This window comes from Podarcis raffonei, chromosome 13 (assembly GCF_027172205.1).
Source record: "Podarcis raffonei isolate rPodRaf1 chromosome 13, rPodRaf1.pri, whole genome shotgun sequence".
In the NCBI taxonomy this organism is placed as follows: Eukaryota; Metazoa; Chordata; class Lepidosauria; order Squamata; family Lacertidae; genus Podarcis; species Podarcis raffonei.
Window position 1 is genome coordinate 51258633 of NC_070614.1, and position 24689 is coordinate 51283321.

At 51.2% G+C, this 24689-nt stretch overlaps 3 protein-coding genes across 11 annotated transcripts in view; 1 reads left to right on the top strand and 2 right to left on the bottom strand.

The window, feature by feature from the left end:
• Positions 1–71: 71 nt before the first annotated feature.
• Positions 72–3251, top strand: NAA38 (N-alpha-acetyltransferase 38, NatC auxiliary subunit). Its single transcript, XM_053362092.1, has 3 exons — positions 72–197; positions 2206–2389; positions 3089–3251. The coding sequence occupies exons 1-3, from the start codon at positions 117–119 to the stop codon at positions 3199–3201; spliced, it is 378 nt and encodes a 125-aa protein (XP_053218067.1). The 5' UTR covers positions 72–116; the 3' UTR covers positions 3202–3251.
• Positions 3252–9401: 6150 nt separating this feature from the next.
• On the bottom strand, positions 9402–14284 carry TMEM88 (transmembrane protein 88). The gene is made up of 2 exons (XM_053362089.1): positions 13811–14284; positions 9402–9688 (listed from the first exon to the last, which is right to left on the bottom strand). Exons 1-2 carry the CDS (start codon positions 14084–14086, stop codon positions 9422–9424), a joined length of 543 nt encoding a protein of 180 aa, XP_053218064.1. The 5' UTR covers positions 14087–14284; the 3' UTR covers positions 9402–9421.
• Positions 14285–15131: 847 nt separating this feature from the next.
• KDM6B (lysine demethylase 6B) overlaps positions 15132–24689 on the bottom strand; it is a 99237-nt gene continuing 89679 nt past the window's right edge. For all 9 annotated transcript variants that reach the window (XM_053362069.1, XM_053362063.1, XM_053362066.1 and 6 more), the window contains 3 exons: positions 23284–23410; positions 20049–20219; positions 15132–17509 (listed from right to left, as the gene is read on the bottom strand). In XM_053362069.1, coding sequence (XP_053218044.1) covers positions 17486–17509; positions 20049–20219; positions 23284–23410 — 322 coding nt within the window. In that variant the 3' untranslated portion in view covers positions 15132–17485. The remainder of the gene's footprint in view (positions 17510–20048; positions 20220–23283; positions 23411–24689) is intronic.

Here is a 24689-nt window from a genome sequence, read left to right on the forward strand (position 1 = left end):
CGAGAGGATGGGCGCAAGGCGGAGGGAGCGCGCGCAGAGCCTGCTGGGAGCCGAGGGGCGGGGAAGCCGAGCGGCCTGCTGGGAGCTGCAGTCCGTCTGCCGGCGGGAGGGTCAAGATGGCGGCCACTGCCCTTCCAGAGCCGTTGCAGCAGCAGAGGGGAGAGGAGAATGGCTGCGGAAACAGTCCCAGTCCTGGGGTGAGGAGCCCAGGGGGGAGGCCTACAGATGTGAGAAAGGGGGAGGACATAATGGGGTGGGGTGCTCAAATAGGGGAGGAGAAGGAGGTACCCTGGGGGTAGAGAGGGTAAGTAATTGGATGGGAAATGGGAGTAATTGGGAGTGGGGGCATAATAAGACACCCCCAAAAACAAATTTAGGCTGGAAGGGCCTAGTATGGTGTGGTGGGTAAGTGGTTTTATTGTGGGGGGGGGAGGCCCTCACTAGTGGCCTTATTTATGTACAATGATACCTCAGGTTACATACGCTTCAGGTTACAGACTCCGCTAACCCAGAAATAGTGCTTCAGGTTAAGAACTTTGCTTCAGGATGAGAACAGAAATCGTGCAGCGGCAGCGGGAGGCCCCATCAGCTAAAGTGGTGCTTCAGGTTAAGAACAGATCTCCAGAACGAATTAAGTACTTAACCCGAGGTACCACTGTATGTATTTCATCGCAATTTTATGCCACATTTCCCCCCATGCAGCTCAAGGTCCACCTTGCAGGTCAGGTGCGGTCTCTCGGCCCGCCCTACCTCGCAAGGCTCTTGTGGGGATTAAATAAAGAGTGGGTCAGGCAGGAGCAGCAGCATATGTGCCCCCTTTGGAGGAAAGGCAGGGTTAAAATTGTAACAAACAAATAAAAAGTAAAGTGGGGGGAGGGGAAGAGGCCACTGGTTACCTACAGGGTGGGTCGGGGTGGAAGGATAATATGTATTTATTATGAGTGGCTCTTGTGCTTGAATCTTGCTTCCTGATTTCCCTCTGGGGCACCTGGTTGAGAACAGGATGCTGGACTAGGTGGGCCACTGGCCTGATCCAGCATTTTCTCCTTATGTCCTTATGAATGTGGATAACCTTTGTTGGCTTGAACATTGGCCCTGCCGGCTGCTCACGCAGAGTTTTCCTGTTCTAGAGTGAACCCTTTTTTGGTTTTCATCAGTACCCTCTCAACTGTTTTGTAAATCTTTTATGGTTGGATTTGGAGAAGATGCCCTCTTTTCTACTCTGTAACGAATCTTACTGACTGTGACTAGTGAAAGGAACTTATAATAAAATATTATTGGTTGGCAACTAATCCACGAAAGAACCATCTCCATCAAACACTAGATAGAGGGTGAGCGAACAGGTTAAGGCTCTACATAAATTGCTGTGTGTGTGTGTTTTGTAGGGTGTTGGCATATAAAATAAGCAAATTGTGTCTTGTTCACAGGAGTGAACAAGACACCTGTTTCATGAAAATTTTAACACCTCCTCTATCACTTCTCAGCTGAGTTACCTTTCTAGGTAATTGGGAAAATATTAATGCACTTGATTGCCAATGATATAAGGGGAGAAGAAGGAAATGGTAATGCAATCATCATCATCATCATCATCATCCAGCTTTCTCCCCCAGACCTGGACTCAAGGAAGCTTACAAAAATTAAGACCACAAGGATAAAATATGACAAGCTAGAAACAATGACAATATTTTAAAAGTAATTAAACTATAATAGAATCAAGACAATATTTTAAAAGTTCATTAAAATTCAGATAGTAAAAACAGCACAGCACTATTAAAAGCTCTTTCCTTAAAAACAGTTCCCAAAAAGCCTGTTGGAATAAAACAATCTTCACATAGCAAAGAGGGAGCTGGTTCAGCCTCTCTAGGAAGGGAGCTCCAAAATTTGGAAGCACCCACTGAGAAGGCCCTCTTATAGCAAATTTAAAAGCCCTGTGTAAATGAACCCCCACCACGGGGCATGGACAGATCCTGAGATATTAAAAACCCACCACCACAAATTTGCATTCTAGAGCCTACCCAAGAGAGACTTCCTCAGGCATTGCCCATTTCCCACCATGAGGACTAGAGGCTTGGTCTCTCTCTGGAAAGTGAAAAAGCAGGACCTGGGAGTGGGAGGGAAAGATACCCTAATGCATTTCTTCCTACGAAGTGTTATGGAAAGATCCCTCTGGCCTGCGAAGACTAACCCTTTGAACATTTCTGCCAGGACTCTGGTGAGGAAAAGGCTGACACGCCATACCTGCATGCCCGCCGGAAGCTGGAGAACCTCCTCAACAAGAGCATGCGCATCCGAATGACGGACGGGCGGACCCTGGTGGGCTGCTTCCTGTGCACTGACCGAGACTGCAACGTGATCCTTGGCTCCGCCCAGGAGTACCTCAAGCCCACAGGTTAGTTCTCACCTGGGGTCTCCACCATCGTCCCACCATCTTTCTTTCTTTATTCATTTCCTGTTTAATGCTTTCCACGTGTTTTTTGCTTGTAAGCTGATTGTGGCTATTGAGGAAAAATTGATGCAATAGCGGAGTGAAACAGAGAAAAAGATTTAAGTACTAATAGCAAAGAATTAGGTTAGGGGCAAGAGAGGGTTGGTGGGGCTTAGCAGCTCTCCTGGCGAGACAGAATTTCAAGGGGGGTTCTTGAAGAGGGATAAATAGGTACCGCTCCGGCGGGAAGGTAAACGGCATTTCTGTGCGCTGCTCTGGTTCGCCAGAAGCGGCTTAGTCATGCTGGCCACATGACCCAGAAAAACTGTCTGCGGACAAACATTGGCTCCCTCGGCCAGTAAAGCTAGATGAGCGACTGGACCTAACAGTCAGGGGTACCTTTACCTTTACTTCTCTTGAAGAGGAGAGGGGCATGTGCCTGGGGGACAGAAGCCCCTGTGTTCTTTGGAGGGCGCCTTTAAGCGCCCGGGAGATGAAGACAGCCTTTGCCAACCTGGGGCCCTCCAGGCGCTTGGAACTAAAACTCCCATCGGTGCCAGCCACCACCTTGAGAGCTGCAGCCCCAAGCCTCTGGAGGGCCCAAGGCTGGATTAGGAGCAGATGGGACCCTCCTTCTCACCCTCTCCCTCCTTTGCTCTGCAGACTCCTTCTCCGCCGGAGAGCCCAGGGTCTTGGGTCTGGCCATGGTTCCAGGACATCACATTGTCTCCATCGAGGTGGAGCTGGAGAGCCTGGCCTCCTTGCAGTACCTCTGATGCACCGCCAGAGGGCAGCAGGCCTCCAACGTTTGACTGGACTCTGGACTCTGGGGGGGGGGGTGATGCGGGGAAGGGATACAGTTTGCTGCAGGGCAAGAGACCTTTCTCCTCCCTTCCCGGCTAGACCCCGGTTTTCACCGTTGCCAGGGAATGAAGCTTTCCTGGAAAAGCTGGACTGGACCAGTGCATGCACTGTGAAACAGGACACCCCCCATCTCCAGGACTTGGAAAGGGGGTGGACTTAAATGTTTGCATTTTTCAAATGTTTGTTAAATCTGGAAAAGAATCCCGTTGCTGTTCTGAATTATTGTGGGTTTGTTTTCTCGTAACGCTTGGACCTCGTGTGGGCCACGGGCAGACCTTGGCTGCTACCTCTGTGGCCTGTGGGAGTTCTGTTTGGTCATCCCCACTGATGATGGTGAATTTATTCCGCTTATTTCTTTGTTGTTGTTGGTTTTAAAAAACACCACTTGAACAAGAAAAAAATACCTTTTGTAACTTGCATGACTTATTTGCAAGATTCTGCCTTTGTTAGATGAAGACGCCAAGGCGGTAGAGCACTGAATCCACTAGCCCTTGGCAACTGAACTCCGCCATCAGCTTCTGAAATTTTCTCTTATGTATTCCCCACCCCACACGCCGCCAATATTCTTTCAAACCACAAGGGCTGGAAACAGGAATGGCGCCATCGCTGCAGGTAGAGTCCAGCCCTCAAGATTGCATTCTGCACTGCAGAACCCATTCTGCTGCCCTGCTGGCAACAGGGGCGTTTAATTTGCCAGCTGGATCTGAAAAGGTGCCATCTTGATCTCAGCGGCTGACATTTTTTAATAGGGAAAGCCTTTGCCACCAGTTCCCTGGGAAGAAGCAGCAGGATTTGCTCCCAAGCTGACCCGTGCGGCTGTTCCATCAGCTGCAAAGCAGTGCAGGAAACGGTATCTATAGATAGACCGGGGTCTTGTCGTCTTTGGCTCCTCTTTGCTCCCACATCACAATGGGGAGCTTGTACACGCCAGCAGCCGTGTTATCTTATCCGAGGTTCCTTCCTTCCCCAGAACGCAGAGTTTCCATAAGAGAATCTTGGCGCCCGGGGCTGACTCCACTCTTCCTTATCCTGTTCTGGAACAGGATATTCCCCTCTCCAGCCCCACGGCAAGAGTGATAACCTTTTCGCAGGTTGTCTATGTCCCTCTGGTAGCTGCGCAACAGGCCGAAGTTCAGCCAGGGCAGTTTCCCCTCCCTGCCAGGGAAAGCTTCACTTGTTGGATTTTCTGTCTCGTGGCACAGGTGCTTCGGCAGAGAATAAGGTGTTCGTGACGAAGGTTACGCTGTCCTAGGGGTGTGCCTGTGTTCCTGCAGCCGCTGCAGTTCAGCCTTTTCAACGAGCAAACACTTTTTGCAGCCATTATCCGTCAATAAGTTGCAATTAATGTCATTTCATGGAGGCTGGGGGGGGGGGACAATTGTCCCAGAGGGACCATCTCAGCTGAACCCAGGTTACCATAATTCAAAGTCCACCACCCTGGTCTCAGCTCAACGGAATGGATGCTCGTGGGTTAAAACAGGCATGAATGAGAAAGCCCAATTTCAACCTTCATTCTAGACGGAAGGAAGCTAGGGATCTTGCGAGGACTGCAACACCCATCCTTCTTGACTGTTGGCCTTGCTGGCTCGAAGTGTGTGGAGTCTCAATGACATCGGAGTGCCACCAGTTACTCCATCCCTGCTGAAATGGCCTAGGTGACCAGATGCAAATGTAAACATCCGTCTGTCTTGAGAGAGAATGGAGTGCACCACCAGGGGTGAAATCAAAGTGCTTCACCAGCAGCACTGAAAGGACTTCCTTGGGCGCAAGCTTGGGCACAAGGGAGCGTCCAGCTGCCACCCCACAGGCAGCGTAGGTTTAGAATCAGAGTTTTCCTTCTCCTAGATGAGCCCCATCCGCTCCTCACTTCCCTCTACAGCAGGTGCAGAAGCCACCAGAGCCTGCCTTCACATGCAGTCCATAACTCCCTGAGGGTTTGAGACCCATCGGCTCCCCTCACCTGGTTTAGCCGGCCAGTGGAAGCCGTTCACAGGGTGTGGCTGTTGTTGCACACTGACAGCTTCTAGGAGCCACAGGTGAGAGCTGAGTGCAGGGTGCGGACCAGAGGTGGACAGACCACCCCAGAAGGAGCAGGACATGTCCCCACCAGAGGTACTCCTCCCCTAACAGCTCCTCCCCTAAATGCAATAAATACCATATTTTTCGTCCTATAGGGCGCACCGGCCCATAGGACGCACCTCGTTTTTTTGGGGGGGGGAATGAATTAAAAAAAATATATTCCCCCCCCCAGCCGCAGCTGCAGCCCCAAGCCTTGCGCACACCTGCCCGAAGCATGGGGCGCCCTCCGGAGGGCTCCCCGTGCTTCGGGCTGCAGGCTGCCGCCCCAAGCCTCGCGCGCCCGGCGGGACCTCCCACCGGGTGCGCAAGGCTTGCGGACACCCGCCCGAAGCACGGGGCGCCCTCTGGAGGGCTCCCCGTGCTTTGGGCAACAAGCTGCTGCCCGCAAGCCTTGTGAGCCCGCGGGACCTCCCGCTGGGCTTGCAAGGCTTGAGGATAGCTTCCTGAAGCCTGGAGAGCAAGAGGCATCGGTGCGCACCGACCCCTCTCACTCTCCAGGCTTCAGCGAAAGCCTGCATTCGCCCCATAGGACGCACACACATTTCCCCTTCATTTTTGGAGGGGGAAAAGTGCGTCCTACGGGGCGAAAAATACGGTAAATAAAGCAGGAATGGGAACCTGGTTTCCTCCAGGGGTTGCTGGACTCCAAAATCCCATCAGGCCGAGCCTGCATGGCCAGCAATCAGGGTTGGTGATGGGAACAGGAACCCTACAACAGACATGTCTTATGGATACTAGCAGTGGTGGAGGAAAAGGGTGGGTAGATTTCAGGCTTGCAGGATTTACCTTGGGTATTTTTGGGGGGGTGGGGTTGTCATCACCAAAGCTCACCGTTCAAAGCTAGGTACAGAGTGGTGTCTTTTGATGGAGTCGGCTTTCTCCCGATTGAAGTGCAGAGTGTTTGAGGACCGGGACATTCGCAGGGAAACCAAAATGCTTGTTTACAAAGCTATTGTACTACCAACCTTGGACCACTTATAAACGCCATCTCCAAATCCTCGAATTATTCCATCAACGGTGTCTCCGAAAAATTGTACACATCACTTGGGAAGACTGGCGAACTAATATCAGTGTATTAGAAGAAGCAAAGATCACCAGTGTTGAAGCAACGATTTTTCAACATCAACTTCGTTGGACTGGTCATGTTATGCAGATGCCTGATTATTGTCTTCCAAAGCAGCTACAGTGGTACCTCGGGTTACAGACGCTTCAGGTTAGAGACGCTTCAGGTTACAGACTCCACTAACCCAGAAATAGTACCTTGGGTTAAGAACTTTGCTTTAGGATGAGAACAGAAATTGTGTGGCGGTGGCAGCAGGAGGCCCCATTAGCTAAAGTGGTGCTTCAGGTTAAGAACGGATCTCCGGAACAAATTAAGTTCTTAACCTGAGGTACCACTGTACTCTATTCCGAACTTTAAAATGGAAAGCGTAATGCAGGTGGTCAACAAAAGTGGTTTAAAGACTTGTCTCAAGGCAAGTCTTAAAAAAATGTAGTATAAACACTGACAACTGGGAAACACTGGTCTGCGAGGGCTCCAGTTGGAGAACAGCCTTGACCAAAGGTGTCGTGGGCTTTGAAGACACTCAAACTCAGGAAGCAAGGGAGAAACGTGCTAAGAGGAAGGCATGCTTGGCAAACCCTCACCGTGATCAGCTCCCACCCAGAAACTATGTCCCCACTGTGGAAGGACGTGTGGGTCCAGAATTGGCCTCCACAGTCACTTACGGACTCATTGTTAAAACCGTGTTTATGGAAGACAATCTTACTCGGCTACGAGGGGTTGCCGAAGAAGAAAAGACATGGGACAGTGTAAGAATTTGCCCAATCCTCTTTCAAAGCCATCTAGGTTGGGGGGGATCTTTTCTCTAAACTAAAAAGTCCCCCAAGGTGCCTGCGTTCTCTCATTTCAATTCGCAACTTGCCGGAAGAAAAAAGTGGGCAAGCAGGGGAACGGGGCTGGTGTTTCTCTCCCGCTCTGTTGGCGAGGACGGGGACCCCTGAGCAAAACGGCGCTTGGCTAAGCCTGTGACTTAAGGCACTGGAAATGCAAGTGTGATGCAAAGGTCCGTTTCTGCCATGATACGATTCAAGTGCCTCTTCTACACCTTGTGTACTGGGTGTGACTTCCCCAAAAGAAAAACGGCTCATGCAAACCGCTCGTCCTTTCCAGTACCGTATTTTTCGCTCTATAGGACGCACTTTTTCCCCTCCAAAAATTAAGGGGAAACGTGTGTGCGACTTATGGAGCGAATGCAGGCTCCTTGGCTTCAGCGATAGCAACGCGAAGCCTCCAAAGCGCAGCGGGAGCGCTCCCTTTGTGCTCCGGAGGCTACGCGTTGCTTTTGCTGAAGCCTGGAGAGCGAGAGGGGTCGGTGAGCCGCCTGGAGCCTTTGGAGCACAGCGGGAACTCGCGTTGCGCTCTGAAGGCTTTGGGTTGCTTTTGCTGAAGCCGGGAGAGCAAGACTCTTGATTTTTCTTGATTCCCCCCCCCCAAAAAAAAACCTAGGTGCGCCTTATGGAGCAAAAAATACTGTAATTGACAACCCCATGTCTGAAAGCACGAATGTAGATTTAGCCATCAAGGAAGTTCAGCAGCAAATAATATCCTTACCTAAATCTACAACATAAGCCTGGTTAGATGGGGGGGGGGGATATGACCATATCCCGAGCTCCTTCAGAACAAGTCCTTTTCTACGAGTTGACTACCCCTCCACACAGTGAATTTGCCCCCAGCCCCACCCACCATCCTAGCGCAAGGAAAGTCAGAGCCCACCCCAGCCATAATAATAAACGCAACCACTCAAAGCTTCGTATCAAAGTTGTAGTCTGCATATTGACAAAACTGTACAAATGAGTTTCGTCCGAATAATTCCCGCCCGCGATAAATGTGTCGCTTGAACAGCGTGCTTATATGTAACTTGGCAAGAGCTCAAGGTGGCCGCGGCTTAGTGTGCGTGCGAGGAAGAGGGCAGTAGGGCCCCTAACCTTTCTGGAACTCGTATCCTGATACGGCTGCAAAAATTATCCCCAGGGACACCTACAGGCTTCCATCTTCACCTTGTCCAACCACAGAAATCCAAACATGTCCCAGGTAGCAGAGAGTTCCATGGGTTAAAGAAACTACTTGCTAGAGCTATTCTTGCCTCTTCCCACCCACCCCTTTGTGCAGGAGAACCCTTTCATACATAGAAAGGGCTAATTCCTTACTTTTTTTAATGCAAAGTTTTGCTTGTGGAGCAATTCCCACTCTGTAGTAAACTCTGCAATGGGCCTTCAACTCTCCAGCAGCCCTGTTTGTGTGAAGGGCAGCTGAGGGGAGAAGCGAGACTGAGGACCCCCCCACTCCACCCTAACACACCGTCGCAAAGTCCTTCACCTCCAGGGTGAATTGTCAGTTTTTCCTCGTCAGCAGCTGGAGAGATGAACCATGTTACAAATTCTCTGCGGGTGTGTTTAGGGCTTTTAATACTGGAAGCCGCTGGGGAATGAGGGTCTGCGTCCATCTTTCCTTATGAGCCAAAGGTTCTTCCGGCAGTTTTTCTGTGCAGGGTCATTCACATTCTTTGGAGGCGAGTGGGGAGACGGCTGCCGTTGGGCTCACGTCCCGCTTCCTGGCTTCTCACAGGGATCTGGGTGGCCACTGTGAGAACAAGATGGACTTCCTTGGGCCTGACCCACCTGCAGAGTTCTGCTTATGTTCTGATGAAGGCTAGACACTGGGACTGATGCTGAAATTGGCCGTTTCCCTTCGAATCACAGAACCACAGAGTTGGAAAGGGACCCCCGTCCCGACATCCCACTGCAATGCAGGAACGACAGCCTTGCCTCTGATGGGATTTTGCGCCTCTCCCTTTGCAACAGTCCTGTGCTCGGTGAGAGCCTGGCGCCCCATTGCACATCTCACTGCGGCGACGTATCCCACTCTTGCTGCCGGTCTGAGACAAGTGCGTTCCCTCAAGCTTCCGCGTCCAGATCTTGCTGCTGGTGTTCTGTGCCCTCCCCACCCACCCCACCCCACCCACTCCCGGTCCCAAACCGCCCCCCCCCTCCTCAAACCCAGACTTTCTCCACTGGCTCGAAATCCTGGCTGCAGCAGCACCCGGAGCTGTGGTAATGGGACGCGGGCAGGTTCTTGTAGACAGCCTTGCTGTAGGGGACGAGGCAGTAGCCCAGCTGGAGCCGGCGGGCCAGGCGGCAGTAGGCAGCCAGCGCCAAGACCAGGAGGGGCACCAGGAGGGTGAAGCCCACCACCAGGAGCGCCACGGAGGAGGCGTCGTTCAGGTGGGCCGTGCAGTAGGGCTCCTGGGTGTGTAAGAACTGCAGGGAGAGAGGGAGAGAAAGCCATGTTAGGAGTCAGCGGCCATCAGAAGAAGCTTGCTGAATCAGGCCTGCAGCCCATCTGGTCAGCACATAGCTGCCAACCGTCCCTTATTTGGCAGGAAACTCCCTTATCCCAGTGCCATGTCCCGCTGCTGTCCCTTATTGATGATGTCCCTTAAATTTCCCGGGTTTCATGCTCGCCTGGCTCAGGAGGGAAGCAGTGGCTCGGGGTCCTCCTCCATACGCGCGAGAGCATGCACTGCCGCCGTTGTCCTGGCGCGAGGAGTTCCATCAGCCCTTCCCCGCCTGGGTGGGGGGGGAGAGAGACTCTTGCCCACGCCGCCCGTGAGCCCGGAGGTGGCAGCGGTGGTGAGGAGGAAGAGGAGGGGATGAGGGAGGAGGAAGAGGAGGCAGCCTGAGGGAGGAGGAAGAGGAGGGGATGGGGAGGGACGCAGAAGGGCGGAGCTTCAGCGGCTGCCGCGGCGCCGCAACCACCTCATGCCGGATTGACAGCATCTGTCAATCCTACCAATGCGTGTAACTCTTTACAATAGCAAAACCCCTTATTTTAGCTGCTGGTCCCTTATTTTCGAGGCTGCTGGTCCCTTATTTTCAAATCTGTAAGTTGACAGCTATGGGTCAGCAGCCTGTTCTCACAGCGGCTGACCGGATGCTTGTGGCAAAACTTCGACAGGACCTGAAAACAAGAGCATTCTCTCCGTCCTGCGGTCCAGCGTGTGGACGTGCTTGATGAAGGCAGTTCCTTCATGGTCCCAAAGCTCTGTAATGCAGATCAGTTGCCAACCAAGGATGCTGTGGCGCAAGTAAAAGGGGGCATCTCTTCCCAATCTGGCCGTAACAGCCAGATAAGGCTGGGGGAAAGGGGTGAAAGGGGCGTCATAAAACGGAGACCCTGCATGAGCAGGCTGGGAGGGCCACTGTTCACGCCAACCCACGCTGCCCACGTTTGCAGGATCAGGCCAAAGGCCCGTCTCGTCCAGCGTCCTGATCTCACGGTGGCCAACCAGATGCCTACGAGAAGCCTGGAGGAGGATGGCGAGGGGGCAGAGACGAGGGAAAGGGAGCTGGCTTCTTTCTGAACAACCAGCTCCTCCCCAAAGTTCAGGGTGGGCGACGGAGACCCACACATCCATGCCTGGAATGTGCATCTCGGCCCCCACAAGGTTATCAAAGGCCCTGACCCTGGCATCTGGTTTTTGTCATGGCAAACAGAGCGGGAAGTCTGGACCCAGAGCCCCACTGAATCCTCCCTCCCTATTGATCACTTCTTTTATTTTGGGGGTGTGTGTGTGTGTGATTGCTGAGTTCACCCACCAGCGCCCATGTTTAGAAGCTGCCGTACCTGAAATATCACACCAGCTGGAGGGTTAGACTGCTCTCCTGGTGACACTCGGCTCCCTGTGTGGGCCAGTTTGGCCATGCAAGCACCTCCCGGCCGAGGTGGGCAGCAGAGCGAGGTGGTAGAGTCCCGAGGTGGCAGTGGCTGGGCTGTACCATCTCGGGGGGGCAAGCGAAGCAATCGAATTTATAAAAACGCTTTGCAAGCTGAAAACGAGCTAAGCATGGCTGGCTGAGATACTTTTTACACCGAGGTGCTAGATGTTTTTAATAGGGAGTTTTAATTGAGTTTCCTCCCCCCCCCCCACGAACAATAAAGGAACTTTTAAGCCAGGGGTCAGCAAACTTTTCCAGCAGGGGGCCAGTCCACTGTCCCCAGACCTTGTGGGGGGCCGGCCTATATTTTGGAAAAAAATAATAATGAACGAATTCCTATGCCCCACAAATAACCCAGAGATGCATTTTAAATAAAAGGACACATTCTACGCATATAAAAACGCTGATTCCTGGATCGTCCGCGGGCCGGATATAGAAGGCGATTGGGCCGGATCTGGCTCCTGGGCCTTAGTTTACCTACCCATGTTTTAAGCTGGCACATGGCCCCCCTTGCCAGCTCAAGTGGTACAGTCCCACTCTGCTACCAGCTCCTTTTGCTGAACGTGGATTACAAAAGTCTGGAGCACGAAGCCAGCGTCCTCTGCGGTGGTCAGCCTGAGATGGTAGTTGTGCTGGTGTTACAGGCACTCAAGAACCAGCACAGCCCCCACCCACCTGCCTGCTTGGGTTCAGCTTGGGCAGGCCACCCGATCTGAGGTAGGCTTGGCTCTGCCATTTGGAGGGGGGGGCAAGGCAAGCGCTTCGGGCAACTGGGTTATCACGCTACCAACACACTATGAGCACGCTGTCCCCATCCAAATAACCCTGGGAACTGTACTTTACCTCTCACAGAACTTCGATTCCCAGCACCCTTAGCAAACTAGAGTTCCCAGGAACTGTGTGTGTGTAGGATTGTTTGTTTTGCTGTAAGTCCCTTTGGGTTGCAAGATAAAGCGACTAAGCAAATTTAATAAATGATAGCAATGTGTTCTAAATGTGTGTGCACACAGCAAATGGTTAAGTTTTTTAATTTATGATTTCCCCCAAGGGAGAAGTCTTTGTTGGACTTTCTGCCTCAAAGGAACTAGGGCGGCTTTGGGGACTACGAAACACCTTGGTGTGTGTGTGTGTGTGTGGTGAGCGAGGAGCGTTCGTTGCTGCATCTCAGATGTGCCACACATATCTTGGGCAAAAAGGCCATTTCTCCAGGGCAAAACTAAAAAAAATCCTGGAAGTGAGCAGAGCCACATGACACGTTCCAGAAGACTGGAAAGAGGATATCCCTCTGCAATCTCCCAAAGCCCACCACGAGAGGCTTAATCCGAAAGCATTCCAGTGTTGCTCCCCCCGCCTTCAATGCTCCCTTAGGGAAGACCACCCCAGAGCTCCTGTATCTGCCAGCCCAGTCCTGGGGCGGGTGAAGGAAGCCTGGTCCCTGCCTCTGGAAAGGCAGCCCAAATTCCAGGCCTCCCCCCCCCTTCCTGAAATCTAGAAAAGATGCCAGCAAAGACCTTACAAATGTAAAAATATGGACATCCAGCAGGGATGGTTGGAAGTGGAAGAGGGAATCTCTGCCCCGTAAGAGACCGGTTCCTAAATTCAGCTTGGCCACTCTGGCCCACTGACTTCCATGGAGAAGGTTGTGCCTGTGACTGCTGGCAAGTCACCTCTCCCCCCGAGCCTCAGTATTCCCGATCTGTAAAATGGGTCCCTGCGGCAACACACAATCTAGAGTAAGGAAAGAACCAACAGACTTTGGGCCAGTGGCAAGCCGGGGAAGAGAACAGAAGCAAAATGGGGAGAAGAGTTGACCGCCAACTCTGGAAGTAGGCAGAGCAGAAGTGGGGGGACCTGGAGCCCCCCAGACTGCTGGGCTCTACCTCCCATCAGCTCCAGCTGGTTGAGGACAGTGGGCAGTGGGTCTATCAGCATTTGGATGGAAAAATAATTCTTAGCCAGGATAAAGGTCAAGCCCCCATTCAGTTTTAGCACAATTCCTACTGCAGGGAGGAGGGAAGGAAAGAGTATTCAGGATGCGGCAAACCTGCAAAAAGTGTTGCTTTTTCCGCCCGAGGTCATGCCGAGAACATTTTGCCAAGATTTCACAAGCCCAGGAGCTGGAAACACTGCGGAAAACTACAAGCCTTTGCAATTAAGCCCATGCTCCAAAACTTTTAAGTTTGGGGTGGAATTAAGAACAAATGGGCCAAAAGATTACATATCTGGCCTGGAAGTCTCTCTCTCCCCTAGGCCTGGTTGGGGGTTGTTTTGGATGTGTGCGAGGAAGAGTACCTCTGAGCTTGTGCAGAGCGCATAAGTCCCGCCGCTGCCACCCAATGCTCCATGGCTGGGTTTGCCCATTGGAAAATACACTCTGGAGTAGTAAACTACAACCCAAATTGAGCCCTGAGAAAGGCATCTCCGTCCACACTGGCAAAAAAAGCGCCCACATCTACTACGCAACGCCTCATTCTCTCACCCCCGAAGCATCAAAAGGTCAGGCTATTATTTTGAAGAGCATTTTGGAGGGTTTACATAGTTTACACCCCAGTTCAGTCCTGCCAACGTCCTCATTTCTGACCCACAGCTCCCCACTCATCTGCCTGGTCCTGATTCTGTATTGGTGGGAGGGAGGGGTGCCACAGTAAAACGAGGACCACCTACCTTGGAATGGCACAGGAACCCGAACCCCAGCAGCACCCCGGCCGGGAGCAGGATCAGCCCAAATATGACCCCCACAAAGAGGACGTTGAGGCCCCCGACCAGCAGGTTCTGGACTGTGACCAGCACGGCACACGCCCAGCAGTCCAGAGACCCCCGCAGCTCCAAGGCCCCTTCCCCGCCGTAGGGAGGGGGCGGCAGCGGGGAGACCCCCGCCCCACTCTCGTGTTCCAGGGACCCCGACACGGCTTTCTGCGAGCGAGTGTCCAGGCCCATCATCTCAGGCTACGGATCTCTAACTCTTGCAACGCTGTTCCGAGCAGAGACGCTCTTGCCTCGCCGCTTGGCTCAACAAATTATCTCGCATCCTTTATAGGCTTCCCCATCCATCTCCACCCCCTTTCAGCTGCCGGGGCTGGCCTCCACCTCTCCTGGATAATGTAGGAATGCAGACACACACACACACACACAGCACAAGTGCCCATCAAACACACCACCTCCCAAACTGGTCCAACCAAGTGATGCTCGGCTTGTTGCACCATTCCCAGAGGGGGGGGGGAAGGGGTCTCCCTGGGCTCAAATTCCTGGGATGCTTCTCTTTCCAGAGACCCACCCACCCCCATATATGCCTCCCCCTTCGTGGTCCATGCCTGCTAAGTCCCAGGCCCAGACCATGCTTGTAAAAGCAGAAAAAAAAGATCTGGTGCACAAATCGTAAACAGCGGAGACGGTGGTACCACGAGGCTGCACTGGGGTGCCAAGAAAAGGCAGATTTGACCCAGGGATGGGAGGTCCATCTCCTGCACAAGCACCTTTCAAAACAAACAGGCGCTGTGCAAGAGCTGTGGCCTGCCTGTTTGTCTCAAGAGGGGCTTTTGCAGGAGAAGGTTCATTGGGACGCTGGTTCGTGGTACCTCGGTGCTCAGAGCGAGAGGGCACCATTGGTTTGCCGCAGGAGCCGTATTGGGACAAAACAATGTCCACCAATTGAGGATGCAGAGCGTAGCCATAACGGCCAGTAGCCATCGATAGCCCTCTCCTCCGCGAATTCATCCAATTCGCTTTTAAATCCCTCCGAATCAGTGGCCACCATTGCATCCCACGGAAGCGAGTTCCCGCAGATTAACTGGGACAAGAACGACGGCTTTATATCGCGTACCTTTCCTAGTAAAAAAACATTCCGCCCTTCCCCAAACAATGAAGAAAAAAAGAGAGAGAGGCTTGTTTTAATGACTGGGCAAGAGATTTGATGTATTGAGCACACCAGATGCGAGCTTTTCGTATATCCAGGTTGGAGAAATGAAGGAAGACAGAAGGCGGCTGGTTTCTTTTTTATCTCTGTGAGTTAATTTAATTAATTTTTTTTTACATTTACAAAATAAGATTTGCTTTCTCCTTGTCCCCCTACAGTACGATAAGAATCAATTTATGTGAGAGTGAGTTTTCTCAGAGAAGCGAGATTGTTCATCTGCTTTTTTTTCAGTGTGTGTCTGTGTGTGAGTGATTGGGGAGGGTGGGGGGAAATCTGGAACTAAAAAAAGTGCAGGTTTTTTTCAGAAGGAAGGAAGAGGTTTCCTTCCTTCTGTAGGGTGGGGTGAGATTCTTCCATTAAAAAATAAAATAAAAGGGAAGGGGAATCAACAGATGAACCAGGATCAGGCTTTTGTTTCCCCACTCCAAACCCCCCCCCCACCCCAGCCCCATGAGAAAACAGAGCACCATGTCAAGGAAAAAACATCAACAGACAGAAAAAAAAACATCTGAAAGAACATGTTAAGTAATTCAATAAAAAATTCCAGAGAGGAGCCAAACAAAAAAATACCTGGAACAACAAAAGGAGACACTTTTCTTTTTTTAAAAAAAGAAACAGGTACAACAACATTGTAAAAAGTTAAAAATAAAAAAGAGGCTGGATCAAACCCCGAAAGAGGACCAATAAATAGAGATATCATTACCCCCCCCCAAAAAAGGAGACACGTATAAATTAAAAAAGAGAGAAAGAGAAAGAACATTTACAAACTGCAAAACAATTTTTTGAGGCATGGAGGTACAATTATTATTTTTTTAAAAAAAGAAAGAAAAATGACCCCAAATCTGAGACGTTTCTGTCTTCTTCTTTTTCAAATGGATCTGGGAGTTGTAACTGTAGAGTCAAAAGGGGAGAATTGGAGGAGGAAGAGGAAGAGGAAGGGGGGCAATGAATTCAGCCAAGGAATATATATATATATTTATATATCTTGAGTTAAGGTTAAACGGATTTTATCAGCTGAAGAGGAGGCGTTAAGGGTCAGAGTTAAGGGTCAGCCATAGCTAGGCAGGCAGAGGGCAGAGTTAAGGGGTCCTTGTTAGATTGCCAACCCCACCCCACCCCCTGCCCCCCACAAAAATGGCATAGGGAATTGGGGCTGGGGCAATGGCAACACCTAGGGATAGGGGGAGAGGGAGAAATCAGCTCCCCCCCTCCCCTTTCGTGAAAAAGGAAAAAAAAATCTCCCATCTACCCGTGCGTCTGATTTGGGGTGAGCACCACTCCCTCCGCACGGGGTTATCGTTTCCACCATATCTCAATCTCCTTTCGCACGAGGACGACCTCCGTCCCGCTTGCTCCTCGCGCAAAAAAACTCGTATATTTTTTATTTTTATTTTTTTGTCTCGTTTTCTGTATTTTGTTTTTTAAAAGCAGTTTCTAATACAAACCAGGAATTTTTTTTTCCTTCTTATATTTATATATATATATAATATATATAAAAGGATGTAAGAAATCAAAATGTCCATCAGAATAATTAAAAACCACACGCGGGAAAAAATTCGCCAACCCTCCCCGGCTGCCCCCCCTCCAATATATATAAATCAATGTACACTCTCCCCCCCCGCCCCGCCATATCCCGAAGAGAAGTTCACCCAGAGAGAACTGAACCCATAAAAGTTCTGTGTTAAGAAACCCGTATTAATTTTTCTTTTTCATTTTTTTTTTGCTTGCTTCCGTTTCCCAAACTCTCTTCTTTTCTTTCCTTTAAATTTCTGCCAAGAAAAACGTAATCGAAAGGAAAGGAAAAAAAACCAAAACAAAACCAGGCACCCCCGAATTTAGACAGCAGTCTCTCTTTCTCTCTCGTTTTCCGCTCGCTGGCATTCCACCCCGGCGACAGAGACGGAAATTAATGCTCTTGAGAAGAAGGGAACGCTTTCGCACCCCCCTCTCGATCTGTTCATAGAAGCTCCCCGAAACCACCGCACCCCAATTCTTGTCCATGCAGGAGGAATCCAGAGGCACAGTGGAATTTCGCCATCGATTTCGCTGCTCCATTCCGTTTGCTCTTTGAATTTTTTTGAATTTTTTTTTAAAGTTCAGGGGGTTTTCCCCTGCTTTTTTTAATACAAAATCAGCACCACCCAGGAAAAAAAAAACCAAAAACGAGAAAAGGTTCGTTCTGAAGAATAAATTAAAAAAAGGGGTCCGTCAGGAGTACGCCCCGGGTCACGACGCTTCTGCAATCTGCCCCCCCGGCTCAGGGCAGGTTTGAGTTGAGAAGGGCGGGTGGAGATCAGAGGCTCAGCTGCTACTGGAGGGAGAGGGCGGAGGGCAGACCATAGCAACCCCCCCACCCCACGCGAGCAGGGGGGGGCCAGCTAGTGTGGAGAGACGGCCCAGACATCCGTGTCCAGGCGTGGCATGGCTCATCTGGAACTGGGCGGCGCAGACTGCAGGAGAAAAGGGGAGAGAGAAAACCTACAATTAGCAGCCTGCCTTCCAAATCGTAGCGCCGTAAAGCTGGAAGGAAACCTTGGGGTCATCTAGTCCAACCCCCTGCAGCAATTCAGGAATCCGTCCTCCATGTGACAGCCCTTTCAATATTTGAAGATGGCTATCGTATCTCCCTAGCAGTTCAAAAGCACGTCAAAGTGCAAGTAGATAAATAGGTACCACTCCGGCGGGAAGGTAAACGGTGTTTCCGTGCGCTGCTCTGGTTCGCCAGAAGCGGCTTAGTCCTGCTGGCCACATGACCTCCCGGAAGCTGTACGCCGGCTCCCTCCGCCAGTAAAGCGAGATGAGCGCCGCAACCCGAGTCGGCCACGACTGGACCTAATGGTCAGGGGTCCCTTTACCTTTACCTGTCCTATCTCCCATTTCCCAGGCTAAACATGCCCCGCTCCTGCAAAAGGCTTGGTTTCCAGACCAGTCTTGGTCGCCATTTCCTCTGCACACCTTCCAGCTTGTCCATATCCTTTTTAAACCGGGGTGCCCAGAATCAGACACAGTTTTCCAGGTGGGGTCTGACCAAGGCAGAATAGAGCGGGGCTATGGCTTCCCTTGAAGCCGCTGGGAGAGATCATCAGGGGGTTTGGGTTGGGTGTCCATCAATATGCGGATGGTACCCAGCTCTACCTCTCTTTCAAATCGGAACCAGTGAAGGTCCTGTGTGAGTGTCTGGAGGCGGTTGGAGGATGGACGGCGGTTAATGGATTGAGGTTGAAGCCTGACAAGACAGAAGTACTATTCTTGGGGGACAGGGGGCGGGCAGGTGTGGAGGACTCCCTGGTCCTGAATGGGGCAACTGTGCCCCTGAAGGACCAGGTGTGCAGCCTGGGAGTCATTTTGGACTCACAGCTGTCCATGGAGGCGCAGGTCAATTCTGTGTCCAGGGCTGCCGTCTGCCAGCTCCATCTGGTATGCAGGCTGAGACCCTCCCTGCCCGCAGTCTGTCTCGCCAGAGTGGTGCATGCTCTGGTTATCTCTCGCTTGGACTACTGCAATGCGCTCTACGTGGGGCTACCTTTGAAGGTGACCCAGAAACTACAACTAATCCAGAATGCGGCAGCAAGACTGGTGACCGGGAACAGCCGCCAAGACCATATAACACCGGTCCAGAAAGACCTACATTGGCTCCCAGTACGTTTCCGAGCACAATTCAAAGTGCTGACCTTGCAAGCCCTAAACGGCCTCGGTCCAGTATACTTGAAGGAGCGTCTCCACCCCCATTGTTCAGCCCGGACACTGAGGTCCAGTGCTGAGGGCTTTCTGGCGGTTCCCTCACTGCGAGAAGCAAAGCTACAGGGAACCAGGCAGAGGGCCTTCTCAGTGGTGGCGCCCGCCCTGTGGAACGCCCTCCCATCAGATGTCAAAGAGATAAACAACTACCTGACATTTAGAAGGCATCTGAAGGGAAATTTTTAATGTGTGACATTTTAATGTATTTTTAATCTTTGTTGGAAGCCGCCCAGAGTGGCTGGGGAAACCCAGCCAGATGGGCGGGGTACAAATAACAAATTATTATTATTATTATTATTATTATTATTCCCTTGGATGAGCTGCTTTTGCTGCTGCTGCTGAGTCGTGTATATAGACTTTTACTTTTACTATAGACTTTTCACAAGTGCTGCTGTCACGCTGGGTGTCCCTCACACCCGCCCTAAGTTTGTGCATCTGGTTATTCCTTCTTAACTGCGGAACCTGACATTTGTCCCTGTCGAAAGGCGTTTTGCTACTTTGGGTCCAGTTCTCCAATCTGTTCCAGTCACCTCGAATCCTGATTCTTTCTCCTGCTGTTTCTTCAGCCCGGTTCCCCATCTCATCCTGGGCGACACCAAGATGGAAACAGAAGCAGAGCCCAGCCCAGGATCCTGTTCTCACACTGGCCAGCCAGATGCCTATTATTAAGCAGCATCCCAGCACAAGAGCCCTCTCCCCTCTTCCTGTTTCCATCAACTGGCATTCAGAAGCATTGCCTCCAACTGTGGAGACACAGCATAGCCATTGGGGCTGCTGGCCATCGATTCCCCTCTCCTTCACGAGTTTGTCTAGTATTCTTTTAAAGCCATCCAAAGTTGGTGGCCATTCCTGCTGGAGGGAGTTCCACTGGTTAACTTCGCTGCATGAAGGAGGACTTTCTGAATCTTCCAACATTCAGTTTTGCTGAATGCCCGTGAGTTTTAAGGTTACTGTGGGGAGGCGGGGGGCAGACTTGGTAGAAACGACTTCACTGCTAACAGAAACTGGGTTTTTGTGTTGTATCCAGTTTTCATCTTACAGATCTGTTAAATATAATTCATAATAACAACCAGTAATCCTCAGAGAGCCACTTTGGGAGGACACTAGAGTTGATTGAACAGCTCTGAAGTGCCTTGAAGAGCCTTGGTGACGTTTCCCTTTTCTGCCACTAGGCGGCGCCCTCCTCTAGGCTTTACCAAATCTGCGAGCCCGTGGGGCCTGCCTCTCCTCCTTCCCCAGACATATACTCACCAGGGTGAAGCTGTCATAGATGTGTATCAGTTCTTCGGTCTTGTATTGCTCAAGCACCACCACGCCGTGGAGAGAGGAGCTCCGCTTGCGGGCGCAGGCCTCACAGTGCACCAGGTACGTGTTTTTGCCCCCGTTTTCGCTCGTCACGAAAAGGATGTTGAAGACCTCCACCTGCGGGGAGCACACGGGGAATCAGCGACTGTCGCAACGGGACGTGGCCTTTGTCTCTACCCTCCTGCTCAACCTGTGCTGGATAAGGGTGCGCTGGGAGGAAAGCAAGTTAAAGGCTTTCCTTCCCTCTAATCACAGCTGTAAGCAGATTAGCCCCCTGAGGCTCAGCCCCACCTATAACCCCTCCAAATTTCACCCAGGTCTGCTCCCCACACACTCAGCTACTAGGTCTCCTTTAATTGCATGGCAGATCCTCCTGCTGCACCCCAAAATCCAAACCAAGAAGTTCTGCTCTTCCTTTAAATACCGTATTTTCCCCTCTATAAGACGCACCAGACCACAGTTTTTGGAGGAGGAAAACAAGAAAAAAGATATTCTGAATCTCAGAAGCCAGAACAGCAAGAGGGATCGCTGCGCAGTGAAAGCAGCAATCCCTCTTGCTGTTCTGGCTTCTGGGATAGCCAGAACAGCCTGAATTCGCTCCATAAGACGCACACACATTTCCCCTTACTTTTTAGGAGGGAAAAAGTGAGTCTTATAGAGCAAAAAATATGGTACCTCCCCGGCATAATCAATGCACCTTTTTGGGGGGAAAGAGTTTTCCAAGCCTGCCTTCCACTTCTGTTAGCAGTTAACAACGGCCACCCCTCCAAAAAATTAAAATAAAATAATGCATAAATGCCAGCCTGCCATGGTTTCTAGCGTTTAATAAGCAGGGATCTCTCCCAGCTGCCCCACTCAGCACTGCAGTCACACTCGAGGCAAACGACAGTATGGGGGAGCACTGAGAAGGGCAAGCCTTTTGGGTTTACTGGTTAAAACCCTTCCAGAAAGGGCGGGAGGAGGGGCTTGCCCAAGCGCATGCCTGACACTGGCAGAGAACGCCAGCTGTGGCTCAAGGCGGGCAAAAGGAGCTGCTGCGGCGAAAGAAGAGAGCAAAACACAAAGCTTGCGGCCGCTTTCTTCTGCCACGGGGTGAGGCTTTCTGGCTGGGAAGAGGGGCAGAAGTGTGGGACCCAGAGAAGAACGACGCCGACACAGAACCAAGGGGGAAGGAATTTTATTTCTTCTCCACCAACATAAATTTTTTAAAAACCCGAGCTCAGCGCACTTGGCTGACGCGTCACATTCCCCAAACGCAACCTATTGCTGATTGTGCTTCTCCGGTGAATCTTGCAACGGGTTACTCTGGAAGAGAAGGCGTTGATCCAGCCTCGCTTGAGCGAGAGGGAAGGATCCCCAAATCTTGGCATCTTCAAGGGATGTTCTTCCCTGCATCACCCGCCAGGACTCCAGGATAGGTGCCCTTGTGATGGGGCAATGAAGGTCCACCACAGGATTCTGTCTTGAGATGGGTGCGACTCTGGAAACAGAGGCTTCCTTCCTGCATCTCAGGCACTTTGTGCCACAAGCACTTGGCTTGGCTGACTTCCCCTTTCCCTGTGAGGCTCGGCCGACAACAAGCCCTGCTTCCTTTCCACTTCCAGGGGGTCAGACTAGATGACCGTGTGGGTCCCCTCCAACTCTACCGTTCTGTGATTCTGTGGCTTCTTTTAACCCAAGTCACTGCAGCTGAGTCCTGGCTCCACGGCTGAGGAGGTTCTTCTCCCTGGCTGGCAGGGGCTGCAGTCTCCTCCACCTAAATTCACGGCTCAGTCACTTCCTGGCTTCGGCTGGGTTGGCGACTCACTTTTGACCCTGCCTTAAGAAGACTGCACAGCAGACATTCCTTCTTCGCTGCTTGAGCTGCGCTGTCTCTCAGGCTACCCCGAGACCTCAGGACGAGGTCCTTCGACAACATCAGCAGAGCTTTGCGGCTGGACCAGGCCCATTCAGCCTAGCATCCTATCCCTCTCCTGCAATTCCCGGCAGCTAGGAGCCATGTTCCCTCAGACGATGGAGATAAGAGCACAGCCATCGAGGCGAGTAGCTGCTGAGAGCCTCATCTCCCACGAATTTGTCTAATCCTCTTAAAGCATGTTCTTTCTTCTATCCATCCCGTATCTTCCAAGGATCAACTTCACTCTGGCCCCTAAGCTGCACCAGGCATCGTTTTATACACCTATTTAACCTTTTCGGTAAACTAAGAAGCCCCATAGGGGAGATACTCCAGTCCCTTCATAGTTTTGGTCGCCGTTTCCCAAACCTTTCCTATCTCTGCCCAATGACACTTAATGAGGCGCAACCACCAGAACTCTGCTTGAGGTCCAGCTTCCTCCATCGGGGTCTTCCTTTCAGAGAGGGGAGATATAAAATTATATTTTCCTCCCGTTTTCATCATGGTGATCCACTGCAAGCCTTACGGGTGCTTGGGCTTAGTTTGAGTCTCTTGAGGTGAAGTTTCGTAGAGCCACGAGGTCCGACTTCACCATACGCTGCTGATCCTTCCGGAAGCTTCTTTTTCGCCACAGCTTTTTTTAAGACACGCGTTTCATACTCACTGTTTCGACCTTCCTAATCCCCTTTATGGCTTCTCGGGGGCCGTCAGGAATGAAGGAGGCACGGGAGCCTCAAACTGGAGTTGGGTACAGGAGGTATTTTAAAGACAAGCAGGCCTCATCAAACACTGTTCACACCACAAAGGCCTAGGAAACCCTGCCAGGCCCTTTCAGTGGAAGGGGGAAAGGACTGTTTTCCAAAAAATAAAAAGTCTGTGGCGGGGGGAACGGAGTCTGTCACAGGCTAGGAGGACCTGCCGGTCGCTCTCTGCCAAAGAGCTCGGAGGAAATGGATCGCCGAGGACGGAAAGATGGCCACTTCCGTGGGGGTCAACTTTCAGAGAGCGTGAATGCGGAAGGCAAACCTCGTCCCCACAGTCAGAACTGCAGAGAGGGCCAGACATGGAAGCCCAGTCAACGGGGGTTTATTCTGGGGGGTGGGTGCACCAGGACTGGCGCTGTCTCGGAGCAGGGAGCGCCACCTGCGTTGCTGGCGCTGTGGCGGACCTGTGGAGAAGGGGCAGCGCCCTGGAGGAAAGCGAGGTTGAGAGAGGGAGGGAGCCTCACCCCCGTGGAGTTGCCACTGTGGCGGGAAAGAGAAAAGCGAGAGGAGCCGGAAAGCTTACGTCGCATTCATTGCAGTAGTAGGCCGGCTCGTCCTTCACGCGGCCCTGGTAGGCGATCTTCTTGCCGGACCGGACGAGGCTCTCTCTCTGCACCTGGCAGTGCTTGATGGACTGCATCAGACAGTACCTGCAAGCGGGAGAAGAGAGGGCAGGGGTCAGGATGCGGCCGGATGCACCTCTCCACGGGGACGGATGAAGCAGCCAGCGCATCGATGTGGGGCGGGCAAAACCCCCCTAAGGGATTCTGTTAATTTAATTGCATCTTGCATTACCCCCGAAAGTCAGTGTGTGTGAATAATAATAATAATAATAATAATTTATTAATTATACCCCACCCAACTGGCTGAGTTTCCCCAGCCACTCTGGGCGGCTCCCAATCAAGTATTAAAAACAATACAGCGTTAAGGCTGCACATTAGAAACTGCACGATTTTGGTGTTTTTACCAGGCCTGCGCAGTAAACATCGCATCTGTATTTAAACAGTAGCCACAGAAGAGACAAGGGAGACGGTAAATGACACATCTGGGCAGGGACTCAGGCCAATTGGGGGTGCGGGGCTGAGCTCTGTTGCTAGCCCAAAACTCCTGGAAGGTCAAAAAATTGCAGAGCCTTTTTCTTAGCTTAAAGGAAGGAAGGACAGAAAGAACTCAGGGTGGGAAGAGCCTCAAGCCTTGATCCCCCCCCCAAAAAAATAACCCCCTCAAATTCATGTTTCTTTTTCCTTGTTTCTATCATGTATTTTGTGTTTTAATATTGTATCTTTATGTTGTGAGCAGCACTGAGATTTGTGGGTGAAGGGTGGTATACAAATTTAATAAATAAATACAATTTTCTTAAAAAGTTTTTTTAAAAAAAGAAACCACACACAAACTCTACATCCTATCGATTCACATTATGTAAACATTTTGTCAAAGTGAACTTTTCCCTCCCCAAATGCAAGTGTAAAATATCGTTTGTTGACTGTGAGTTGCTTTTCCCATAATAAATATATTTTGTGGGGGAGGCAGGCCTTCCTCGCTGAGTTGGAACGTAGTTTGGGCAGCCCAGGACGTCCACACACGGTTGCACACTGGCCAGGCTGGTGCCCCGGGGAGATCACTTTGGTGCTGCTACTAACACAGCAGTTTGGACTTCACCCCCGGAAGTGCACTCCATTGTCTGTTGAGACAGACGGAGGCCAACACCACCATCAGCTGCTATTGCAAAATCCATGTTTGTTTTCCCAGACAAACTTCGACTCCTTTTCCAGCGCAGGGGATAAAATGCCTAAGACGGCTTCTCTTATTTATAACGCAACGTTTCTAGCATATGTTAATTAAAAAAATATATATCTTTGGAACATACGGTAACGTATTGCCTGTTTATCTGTTCTATAGATTACACACACACACTTCCTGCGTTTTGCG

Coding starts and splice junctions, on each gene's coding strand:
- NAA38 (XM_053362092.1), top strand. CDS start 117: ATGGCGGCCACTGCCCTTCCAGAGCCGTTGCAGCAGCAGAGGGGAGAG. Junction 198..2,205: donor GAAACAGTCCCAGTCCTGGG/GTGAGGAGCCCA, acceptor CATTTCTGCCAG/GACTCTGGTGAGGAAAAGGC. Junction 2,390..3,088: donor GGAGTACCTCAAGCCCACAG/GTTAGTTCTCAC, acceptor TTTGCTCTGCAG/ACTCCTTCTCCGCCGGAGAG.
- TMEM88 (XM_053362089.1), bottom strand. CDS start 14,086: ATGATGGGCCTGGACACTCGCTCGCAGAAAGCCGTGTCGGGGTCCCTG. Junction 9,689..13,810: donor GGTTCCTGTGCCATTCCAAG/GTAGGTGGTCCT, acceptor CTCTCCCTGCAG/TTCTTACACACCCAGGAGCC.